The sequence below is a fragment of the Tripterygium wilfordii genome, chromosome 16 (genome assembly GCF_013401445.1).
Source record: "Tripterygium wilfordii isolate XIE 37 chromosome 16, ASM1340144v1, whole genome shotgun sequence".
In the NCBI taxonomy this organism is placed as follows: domain Eukaryota; kingdom Viridiplantae; phylum Streptophyta; class Magnoliopsida; order Celastrales; family Celastraceae; genus Tripterygium; species Tripterygium wilfordii.
In genome coordinates, this window is record NC_052247.1 from 9,381,548 (window position 1) to 9,393,962 (window position 12,415).

Genomic DNA, 12,415 nt, shown 5'->3' on the forward strand with positions numbered 1-12,415 from the left:
ATGATTAATTTCTACATTATTTGGAGAATCGAATAAATTGGGGTTTGAAAATTAAATGACATGGACCATGTGAATTAAACCTAAAGTATTAATTTCGTTAGTTTATCCAAAAAAAGATATTAATTTCAAATCAAAGATGTGAATTAAGCAATCAAAGATACTAGTTAGGGTACCTAACTTTACTGCCACCTATTCAATTCAACTTCCTTGGCTTTTTTTTGGTAACCAAGAATAACACTATATAAGCTTACCCTTTGGATATTCAATATGGGCTTAAACTCGGGCGTTAGCCTGCGCACACAGAAATTTTCTACTTGCCAATAGGGTAAGTTGGGAAAAAGCTCATTGTGTGGCTACAAAAACTCCCTTGGCTTACTAACCCTTAATTTCTATTCAATTGTTGACAATATTCAATCATAGATAATAAACAAAGCATATAAGTCATGTGAAGCAAAAACCAAATTTATTGAATCATGATGTTTTGAGTTACGTTAGGACCCTAATTAGAGGATTAGTTCCTCACAGTCATTAAATACGAGAAAACAACACAAGAACAAAAACTCATAAATACATAGAGAGAGACACTAAAACCCGCAAAATCCCTCTTCTATCTCATTCTTCAATGTTCTTGGCTGCTGCCTACTTAATGTGGAATTCAAGATAAAAACTCTCCAAAATCCTAGCATCATCCTTTTATACCCTCAAAGTAGCCTAGGTCATTTTTTTCAATGTGTACTGTCGTTTTGGCTTGGACCCACACGATTTGGGTTATTTCTCACGAAACGGAGCAAGGTCAAATAATGTTCTGGGTTAAAATCGCTCGATCGGCTCCACAGACTATCGATCACATGAATAGAGATTTGCCTTGCAGATTTTCCAGTCACTCAATCTCCTCCACAGGGTGTTCGAGCTGCTAGGCTCTTGGAATATTAGTGATGCCTTATCTGTTCAGCCGCTCGATCTCCCATGCATGGTGTTCGAGCAGCTAAGTTCCTAGAATGTTGGCGATGCTACATTTGTTTGGTCGCTCAATCTCCTATATATGTGGGGTGTTCGAGCGTTAGGTCTCTGAAACTGTAGCGATGTTGTTACTTCTTTAGTCGTTCGATCTCACTCTCCTAACGATTGATTGCCCAATTCTTGGGTCCATTTTTCTGTCTCTTTTCCTTGCTAATTGTCCTTGAACCTAAAATTCAAATGTTAGTGTCGGTGTTCATTTGCATCAAACGCGACAAAAAAAAAATAAAGAAAAAAAGGTTTATAAAAGTATGTAAATTCTCTATATATGGATCATATTTCACGATCATTAATATTTTATGATGATTTTTCTACATATTAAAAAAGACCCACACACACATAAACATAATATATATATATATATATATATATAAGTATTATGCATAGAGTTGCCATTGATAGATAGGATGGGCAGTTTCATTGTTGTTCAATTTTAATAATACTTTCAACCAAAGATGAAAGTTGGATATGTGTGTGTGTGTGTGTGTGTGTGTGTATATATATATATGTTTGTATGTATAGCTCTAAAGAACATGGCTAGCTGCAAGTAGACCACCAGCTTGTTTGGTGTTGGCAATTTTATATATGTGTGTATGTGTGTCAATTCATATAAGAACATATGGAGGATTAGGACATGATTTTGGAAGTTAGTGAAAGCTAGTGTGATTAAAGTTGCAATAAATTTGTGTAGTTTGTCGTGATGACAAGGATTTTATATTTATACATACATATATATATATATATATATATATATATATATATATATATATATATATATATTTCCCTGAAGAAGTTGGTGCTTCAAAATCATAAAAAGTGTATTTGATTGTGTCGTAATCATGGCTTTAATTAACATGGGGAAAAGCTTCGTTTAAACTTTAAAGTGATAACAACAAGACGGAGTGAAGAGCAAACAAAACAAGTTGGTTGCTGCGTTTCTTGAGATTCGAGAACTAATGGGGATTGGGGCCGTAATTACCCCAAATCTCCCTAAACCCTAGCGAGGCATTTGATTGGTGTTTTGAGGGGGAATGAGGGTGAGATGAGATATTTTTTTGTTTGGTTGAGTTTTGGAAGGTAGAATTTCGAACTCATTTCACCTTCTAATATCTCTTTGTGAATAATAGTCAAGCTCACCAAAATGGTGAGAATGACTATTCTCTATAAGGGAAAATGAGTTTTGATGTGTAAAAAATTCTTTTACCCTTGTCATAAAATATTGTTTTATTTTTTAAAAAGAAAAAAAGGGTAATATAGAAATTGTACTATTAATATTCTCACACTCATACTCACTCTTTATTTTATACCAAACATGACCATGCTCATCCCATACTCATCTCACTCACCTCGCACTCATATCCTCCTCATCTCAAATATATATGAACCAAATGCCCCGTAAATCCTAAATATGAAATAATAATGAGGCATTTGGTTGGTGTTTTGAGGGGAAATGAGGGTGAGATTAATATATTCTCTTATTCGATTGAGTTTTGGAGGGTGGAATCTCAAATTCATTCCACCCTCTATTCTCCCTTGTGAAGAATAGCCATTCTTACTATTTTGGTGAGATTGGTTATTCTCCACAATGGAGAATGAGTTTTGATGTGTAAAAGACTGTTTTACACTTGTTATAAATAATATTTTGTTTTCTATAAAGAAAAAAGGGTACCATGAAAATTGTACTATTAATATTCTCACACTCATGCTTACTCTTTATTTTATACCAAACATGACCATGCTCATCTCACACCCACCTCGCACTCATCTCCTTCTCATCTCATACTCACCTCACACAATTATGAACCAAATGCCTTGTAAATCTCATATTCTAAATCATAAATCCTAAATTCTAAATACTAATCTAAATCCTAAATACTAAATCATTTTGCAATCCTTAAATCTTAATAACAAAAAATTTAAAAATTATTTGGAGTGATTTGGGGCTAATTACAGCCACACTTTTTTCCGAACTAATGCTACTTTTGCTATAAAGAAAATTAAATTAATCAAGCAAACTATTAAGTTTGAGTCTTAACATGCATTTACATTATCAAAAAAGTCAAACAAATCATTAAGTATCAATAATTATTCACTTACACTATAATCATAGTACACTTAATTCCATGTTGGATAATTACATTAATATGAACGTCATCCAATTAGGGGAGATGTGACGCAATTAGGACAACTCACAAACGTTTAGACTCAAATTGGGAAAAATTAATCATAAACATTTTTAAATTGATGAATTAATTATTGTTAATGTATCATGAATCTGCCATGTATTCCGAAAATTCTTGTTGACGAATCTTAATTTATTTGCCAGTTGATATATATTAATTAGGGTATTTATTGTACATGCCAATTTAAAACGTATATTTTCCTACCTATATATATATATATATGAGAGTATGTGAATTGGAGGAGATTAAAGGCTGGTGGATGGTGACTGGTTAAGGAAGACGCAGAATCTCACATGTAAGTCATGAAGGGACGCATCACTGTGTGTGTCTATATATATATATATATATATATATATATATATATATATATATATATATATGTTGTATAAAAGTAACAAATCTATGTTAGCAATCGTAGAGGAACAATGACTAATATAGTATGATGGACCGAGTAGGCTACAATATTTGAGATGCCCCATAGGTCTCGATTATTGCTGAATATTATTATGCTCCCCATATGACTTAGATGTGATTAGATAGAATTGGAATCCTGGACTAAATTTTGTATTTGAATGGCATACGGTTCAAGACCCATGAAATTTTGTGCATATTTTTTCTGCATAGATTGAGAGGAGTACTTTACGCGCTCATAAATACCAGTGGAGAAGGATTCATTGTCAACTGATATCCTGTTGGGTTTTAGTGATAGACTCGTCCTTTGAACTATAGTTATGTTTTAAACCAAACATTTCACAGCATTTAAGTACTCTATGGTCATGTTGAAGGTCACCCCTGCTTAAATAATTTACATCATCTTTATGCAAAAGGACCCACATCAGAGTATCTATTCTAATCTCTATCGTATTAAAATATTAGTTTCTTTCTTCTTTTATTACTCATTGTTTACATTATTTCATGAATTTCAAAGTGATATTAAATGAGGAAGTTAGGTTTCAAAGTGTGTATACAATATGTACATATATATATCAAACAGAGCTACTGATGCAAGTGTTATTAACCAACTAGCAAAATGCACAACAAAAACAAAGCATGTTGTGGAAGATGGAACAGATTAAATAAGCTAAAAGAAAGAGAGAAAGAAAGAAGAAGAAGAAAGAGGGGATATCATAATTAATAGCATTAAATGAGTGATATAGAGCTTAATAGCTGAGAAAGATCGAAAATGACATGTAACCCATCTGTTTGGTAGCCCATGGGAGTCCAACAAGTTTATTTCATTGATTTAATCAATATAATAGTTTTATTTTCACTCTTTCATCTCAGAATTCATTATTCAAAATTTATTGTTTTAATATAGATTTTATTGTTTTTTAAAATCACAGTTTAGAATTCATTAGTTTACTTATGAATTCATTTGTTTTTGAAATTCCATTGAAAAAAACAATGGAATTAAGATTTACCCGACAAAACTTATCAATAATGGATCTTGTTAGAAGGAATTTTATGCACTGATTCTGAATATGTAAATTTTTTAAAAATTTTTTATCATGTATTTTGAAAGTTAAATCGTTTTAAAATTTCATTTCAAAGACTTAGACTCACATGGGTTATCACTATATGGACTATCTAACACTACTGGAGAAAGATATAAAACAAAAGTAGGAGGGTTATGCATTCTAAGAAGTAATAAAATTAAATTACACATTAAAATGTCCACTCACACCCAAAAAAAAGAAAAAGTCAAACAATTTGTTTCTAATTAATTGATTTAAATACAAGACAAATGGGTGGTTATCGATTTTGGAGAACATTAATTACATATATAAAATGAAGTGAATGAACCACTTTTGTACCATAAAAAATGTGTCAAATTAAATGGTTGTGGTTACATAGAAAGAATATTTTTTTTACTATATGCAAAAAACAAAACAATATATATGTGTGCATTTGGTTTGGTTGTTAAATTTAATAAATTAAGGTCCCTGCAAAGGGAAGTCTTATATATATAGGGTACCTCTCTCATCTGAATTCTCTGAAATGCTCATTATTTTACACATCTGGTTGGGCACCACAGAGTAGGAGGGTGGTCCGTACCAATTAAATATTACAGGGATCACATTCATGCACATAGGCAAAGCAAAGTCAAAACCCTAATTTAAAATTTAGATGCCATTTTTAATGTTACGTCTTCATTAACAACTACTTTATTTAGAAATAGAATACCCCCCAGGATGATGACAATGACAAGCTCACATGAGCCACAACCAGATGTTACTTGAGGTCCCTACTACCTTATAATCTAATCTAATCTCCCAACTACAAAGAAAATGATCAATATCTCAATAATTGGGATCTCAATTATCCTAACTATTGAGTTAGATGTACAGATCAATTCAAGTGAATTCATGGTCTTTGAGATCCCAGTTATCGTAGCTGTTGAGTTATTGGACGTACATGATGTGAGTGAATTTGTGGTCTCCACACATGTTCCACATGATTCATGTGAAATCTTGCGCGTATCACTCAACTGCTGGGATAACTGAGACACTTGATTCACATGAAATATTGTGCGTATCACTCAACAATTGGGATAACCGGGATACTTGATTCACATGAAATCTTGTGAGTATCACTCAACAGTTGAGATAACTTAGATATAAACTGTTAAGATCCTTATCATAACTAATAATTTATTCAGAAGGAGAAAAAAAAAAAAAAAGGAAGAAAAAAGCAAACTTGCCTAACTTCAGAAGCTTCCCGGGTGCTACCACCATATGCAAGATTTTTACACACACTCTCTCTCTTTCTCTCTCTGTCTATAGCTACAACTCTCTCACTTCAAGAGTCAAAGCAAGCAAGAAGAATTTGAAATCTTTTTTGAAACGTTTATGGAGTGAATGTGAGAGGGTTGTGTTTTGAGTCATGCATCCTGGTCAAAGAACCCGAACAAAAGATCAGGCAGGCACCGACCGCGTCATTCTAATCAGAAGAACAAGTACAAATCAAAAGGTGTTGCTTTTCTTTCTCTCTTTCTAGATCCAGTAATGAAACTGGATTGAAAATCCATGGATTTTGTTGAAGAAGAAGAAGAAGAGCAAATGGGTGCTATTAGTAAAGGTAAGCTCATGATTCCGTCTAATTCCTCATACACGTCCTTCTCCTCATCATCTGCTTCGTCTTCTTCTTTGAATTCCCAAATGGGTTCTTGGTTGGCAAACAAGTATGACCCGGAAGAGGATCTTATGGAACTCTCACCACCACAACCACCACCGCCTCCGACTGAGAAGGAACACATGTTTGACAAAGTTGTGACACCGAGTGATGTGGGTAAGCTGAATCGGCTAGTGATTCCCAAACAACACGCGGAGAAGTACTTCCCGCTCGATTCGAGGACCAACGAGAAGGGGCTTTTGTTGAATTTCGAGGACCGGAACGGTAAGCCGTGGAGATTCAGGTACTCCTACTGGAATAGCAGCCAGAGCTACGTTATGACCAAAGGATGGAGCCGGTTTGTGAAGGAGAAGAAGCTCGACGCCGGTGACATTGTCTCGTTCCAGCGTGGCGTTGGTGAATTAGGTAAAGACCAGCTCTACATCGACTGGCGCCGCCGCCCTCATCAACAAGAAACTCATCCCCACCTGCCTCTTCACGCCAACAACCAAATCACTCATTTTCGGTCAATTCCTTGGAGTCCGTTATTGATGCCCCCTCCTCCTCCTCGTCAGCTGATGCCACCTACGCCCCGGGACCACCACCACAACCACAACCACCTGTATCAAAATCAGTACTGCTCCTCCACTGGTGGTGGTGGAGGCGGATACGGGTATAATTACGGATGTAGCCCTGGAGGGGTTTACATGAGATCTGGAGGAGTAGGAGTACAGGGTGGAATGATGAGAATGCAATGGGGGCAGCAAGATCATGATCATGATCATCAGCGTCAGCATATTCATAATCATAATCATGAGGTGGAGCCAATGGTGTACGAGTCGGTGCCGGTGGTCCAAGGGAAAGCGGCAGCCAAGAGGCTGAGGCTGTTTGGGGTTAACATGGAGACTACTACTACCATCAGAGACGATGACATCTTGTCCTCCACTTCAATATCTCATGCTGCTCCGCCGCCTACAAACACAATAGTAAACTCGATTTTAACTCATCAACAACTCAGGCTCTACAATGGCACGCCACTACAAGCGGCCGCCACCATGGCTAGTCCTAATACTATTGAATTTGTCAACAAAGGGAGTAGTGCTACTTCTGGTTCCTTGAATTTGGATATCTAGAGCTACCCAAATGTGTATAAACAATTTTACTAATATATGATATTATTTTATTTTATTTTAAATTTCACATAATTAGTTACATATAGAGTTAATTTGGCTAATTTTGAGATTTTCCTCTTTAATTATCTATATATATATATATATATATCTATATATATATATATATGATGGGAAGCTATGGTTTATTCTAGCAATTGTGAGTGACTGATGAAATTTCTTTAAAATCTATGTTTTGGATGGTATTTGTGTTTGTTTTATGCATTGGTAGGTGGTGGTTGTTGTCGCTGCTAGCTTCGTTGGGAATTCCCCAGCAGGTTCCAAAGGTTCAGAAGCTTTAAAAATTAAGGTCAGAGTTTATTTTCTTTGTCTCTTTAAACCCTCTTTGGAGTTTGGACTTCTCTTGTTTATTATGAAGTGTTTATTTATTACTTGTTGGGAGCAACTTCTATGGAAAATAATTTGAAGCCCTCACAAAGAATAGGATATGGAATTGCTTGATTAGGAGTACTTGGGTGATAAAATACACGTTCCTTCTTAATTTGTTTGTGTTTTGATAAAAGTGGATAGTAATGTATATTGCATGGTCCTTATTTATATATGTTTGATTTCAATTAAGTTTTCTTGTGTGTTGAACCAAACCTTTTGAAGCTTTGTTCTATACATATACCATCTATCCATTTTGAAGACGACTCTCTATATATATAGCAACTATATAACCATATTAATGGTTTGTTGGCGACAATCCCTTCCTAAGCCATTTGATCCCAACTTTACGTTAATTGTGTTTGGAGCTTTTTTTGAAAATAACACTTTTGTATAATTTATTTAATTAGGCATATAACACCCACTACGAATTTATTAGAAAAATAGCACAATGTCGCTGTTTGTAATAATGCTTGCTTTGTTTTTAACAAAGCCGTTATTGGTAACAGCAGCATCACATGGATAGATGTTATGATTTTCTGAAGAATGTTTTTCACTAGTCATATGCTTGTTTAAGCAAAATATACATGCATGCCGATCAGGGAGCGCCATCGTTTTGTAATTATGTACTAAACTTCTTCTCCATCTTTCTCAAGGTATTGTTGTTGGGGCGGAATACGGAAGATGATCGATATATATGTCCAACGTAAATTATTGTGTTTTTTATTTCAGGAAATGATCTCGTATCCCCCAATTGAACCCAATACCTCATGGAGGTGCAAAAGTGAGTATTCAAGTGATCAACTATACTATATTAGATGGTACTTGGGTACTTATTTTCCCACGTCCACGAGATCATAAGTTCAAGTGTGGGACGTGAGATCATTTCCTGAAATAAAATACACAACACTCTATGTTGGACACATACGTTGATCATCATCAATATTCCACCCCAACTACAGTCCTCTCTAGCAAAAAAAAAATTCTGGATGATCATAATTTTTACATGCTTTCTACAATGGTTCAGTACTTTTTTTCTTCAGTGCGTACGTATTTGTTAAGGAAAGTAGTTTGTTTTTTCAGTACCAATGATAAAGTAAGTATTTGTGCACTTGAAATATAATACACGTTTTGGTGTATATATAGATAGAAATGAATCCACATGTTAATTAACAGCTTTAGTTGATTTGGATTCTAAGAGCATATATATATACATATATATAAACACATGTATATGTATAAATGTAAGGTTATCATTCATACAGGTTTACATGATATTTCATCTTCCCAGTTACTATTTCTGTTTCAAGTTAACTATTCTTGAACAAGATCAATATATATGCAGGAACTTATCTATCTTTTTTTTATCTTTTACATGTGTTGATGAGCTCTGCTCTTTTTCTTCCCTTTAGTGTTGTATATGTGTGATATTTTTAAAGTTTCATTTGCTGCATTTGATTTTTCGCTGTCAAGTTCTGGCATTCGAGCTCCTAAATTCTGATATATGTATGTATGTATGTATGTATGTATGTATGTAGGTTTTACAGTACTGTACTAATTATTGCAATGAATTGTAACTTTGTAGAGGTATATGTTTTGCACTACTTTCTAATTTCTAGATTAATTAGTATATGTGGATTACAGTCTCTATTGGATTACAATTTGAAAATACAGCATGGGAAGGATCGTTTATTAGATTTAATACATACATATATATATATACACACACACTCTAGTATATACCTTTTGTGGTAATTTCATTTGTTAGATTGGATATGAACATATACTCGAAACTTTTTATTTGGATATTAAATTAACCATGTACTTAATTATATCTGGTAACCTATATATATGTACATTTTAAACCATGCACAAAAATTCATTGGTTCATATACTCGAAACTTTTTATTTGGATATTTAAATTAACCATGTACTTAATTATATCTGGTAACCTATATATATGTACATTTTAAACCATGCACAAAAATTCATTGGAACTCCTTTTATTTTTAACCAAGAACGATTTTTTACTGAAAACGTGATAAGTTTGACCAAAACCCGATACGTGATCTTTAGGGTATTGATTCTAGTGAGAATCGAACAAACAAGTACGTCTCGAGTTCATATGATTTGACTCAAACAGATTTATCAATTAAGCTATTACTCAATGGTTGGTTGAAACTCCTAAACATAGGAAAATATATATTTCGTCTACCGAAACTCAATTTGATTAATCCACGCAATAAAAGCAAGTTAGCTAGTTTTAGGCATGCTCGAAGAAAATTTGTGCCAACCTTCACATGATCAATCAGCATCAATTAATCCACAAGAGTTGAAAAGAATACATCTATATATTAAGTTTCCTTGACTAAATTTCAAATGAAAATGAAGAAGTATTATTTACAAAGAAAAACAATAGTTGTTGGTAATGATCACCTGCTACAATCAATGTTACCACTGGCTATGAACCGTCCTTTGAATAAAGTGATTAAGCAGCAGCCTTTGTAGACCTTGGAACTGGTAGAGAAAAACAGAAAGAAAACTAATCTCAATGTGTGTCAAAATGATAAAAAAAAATAATCATTATAGTTGTTGGGTTGTCATCCTTTACAAAGACAACCCACTGCAACAATCGCAGCAACATATAACCTCACCCTTCTCATGTGTATATATATATATATATATAGATATATTGACACATCTTTCCACGGACGCAATGTAATGCACGACTATATAGATTATAGATATACATAGAATTACAGATTCATTAGATTAGGGCCTACACATATATACTGTCATAATATGTAGCATCTAGAATCTATAGTCTTGCAGCCATATATTCAGCCGGAAAGAGACCTTTCAATCAATAATAAATAATATATATCTATAGATATTGATATAGTATGGGGTCTATTCTATATATACATTTTGGACACAACAGATCGACTAAAGTCACCAGACAACTCTAACGATATCTTTTGTGAAATCCCAAAACCCATGAACTACTTTCAATGTAATTAGAAACTCTCTCTCTCTGTGGTCCATATCCTTAGCCAACATGTCTTGCCTTACCGACAATTCACATGGCTAGGGCTCACCATTTGGCCCGCGGGCCTAGGCCCGGCCCGAGCCCGGCCCGGGCCCGCGGGCCAAAGCCCGGCCCGGCCCGAAAGTAGACCGGGCCTGGGCAGCCCGGCCCGATCTCTTGGGCGGGCCTGGGCCTCATTTTTTGGGCCGGGCCCGGCCCGAAGCCCGATACCTCGGGCCAATTTTGGCCCGGCCCGAGCCCGAGCCCGACCCAAGCCCGACATTATTTATTTTTATATGTATATAATATGTATATATTTACATATATATATATACATACACACACATACATATATATATACATACACAGACAGTGCACACTGTCTGTGTATTTGTATATATATATACATATGCAGACAGTGCATGCACTGTCTGCATATATATACATACATATATATATGTAATATATATGTATATATAATATATAATATATAATATATATGTGTATGTATATATATATTATTGCAATGTATGTGTATGTATATATATATATATTATACACCCCAAAACCCTAAACCCCAAAATCCTAAAGGCCCTAAACCCTAAACCCTTAACCCTAAACCCTAAATATCTTAAATCCTAAACCCTAAACCTAAGCACTAACCTTAAAGCCATAATATGACTATCTACTCATAAATGTTGATAAAATCTTAAAATCCTAATATTTTATAAAATAAGTATAAAATTAAACTATTTAAAACTATAGATGTGTATAATATAAAATTTAAAATCAATACTCATTAAGTAAAACTAAAATTATTTAATTGTGTTAAAAATATAACAGGTGGTATGTAAAGATAATAATTTAATTAGTTAAAAAGTATAACATGAAAGTGGCTTTGGCTTGTTGGTTAGTTCATTACTCTCCTATCTAAACGTCTTGAGTTCGAATCCTATGATGAACAAATTAATTTTATAATTTTCAAAGAAGATGAATAGTGACGGGCCGTGAGAGCCCGGCCCGAGTCCCGGGCCCGAAGCCCGAGATTTATGCGCCGGGCCGGGCCTGGGCCTCTTATTCTTAGTTTGGCCCGGCCCGAGCCCGGCCCGAGGCCCGAACAACTAGACCGGGCCTGGGCCGGGGCCGGGCCTGGGCCCAAAAAAGTAGGGCCGGCCCGGCCCGGCCCGGCCCGATGCCGAGCCCTACACATGGCCAGTTTAAACCGTTCGACGAAATGCCTCAATGAACTCCCCTCCCCCTCCCTTTCCCAATTATGTGGTGTTTTCTAATAAACCCGAATCTTAGTTTATTACTTATTTCTTTTTTGTTCTATGTCGATGGGGACAAATAGCTACTAGTTAGGTGCTTAACCTAAACCCTATATATATATATACACTTATACTTGTGTTGGGTATATACAGGTTGTGAAGGACTAAACCAACCCATTTTGGCTTGCCCAAAAATGGTAAATAAAGAACCGGTGGTTCTATGTACATGTACACATGTGGGTTGCTTATATT

General features: G+C 34.9%; 1 protein-coding gene across 1 annotated transcript; it reads left to right on the top strand.

The window, feature by feature from the left end:
• Positions 1 to 5,955: 5,955 nt before the first annotated feature.
• Positions 5,956 to 7,502, top strand: LOC119980434 (B3 domain-containing transcription factor NGA1-like). Its single transcript, XM_038823132.1, has one exon. The coding sequence runs from the start codon at positions 6,227 to 6,229 to the stop codon at positions 7,442 to 7,444; it is 1,218 nt and encodes a 405-aa protein (XP_038679060.1). The 5' UTR covers positions 5,956 to 6,226; the 3' UTR covers positions 7,445 to 7,502.
• The last annotated feature ends 4,913 nt before the right edge of the window (positions 7,503 to 12,415 follow it).

Bases quoted from the DNA above. Each gene is read 5' to 3' on its own strand.
- LOC119980434 (XM_038823132.1), top strand. From the start codon at position 6,227: ATGGATTTTGTTGAAGAAGAAGAAGAAGAGCAAATGGGTGCTATTAGT.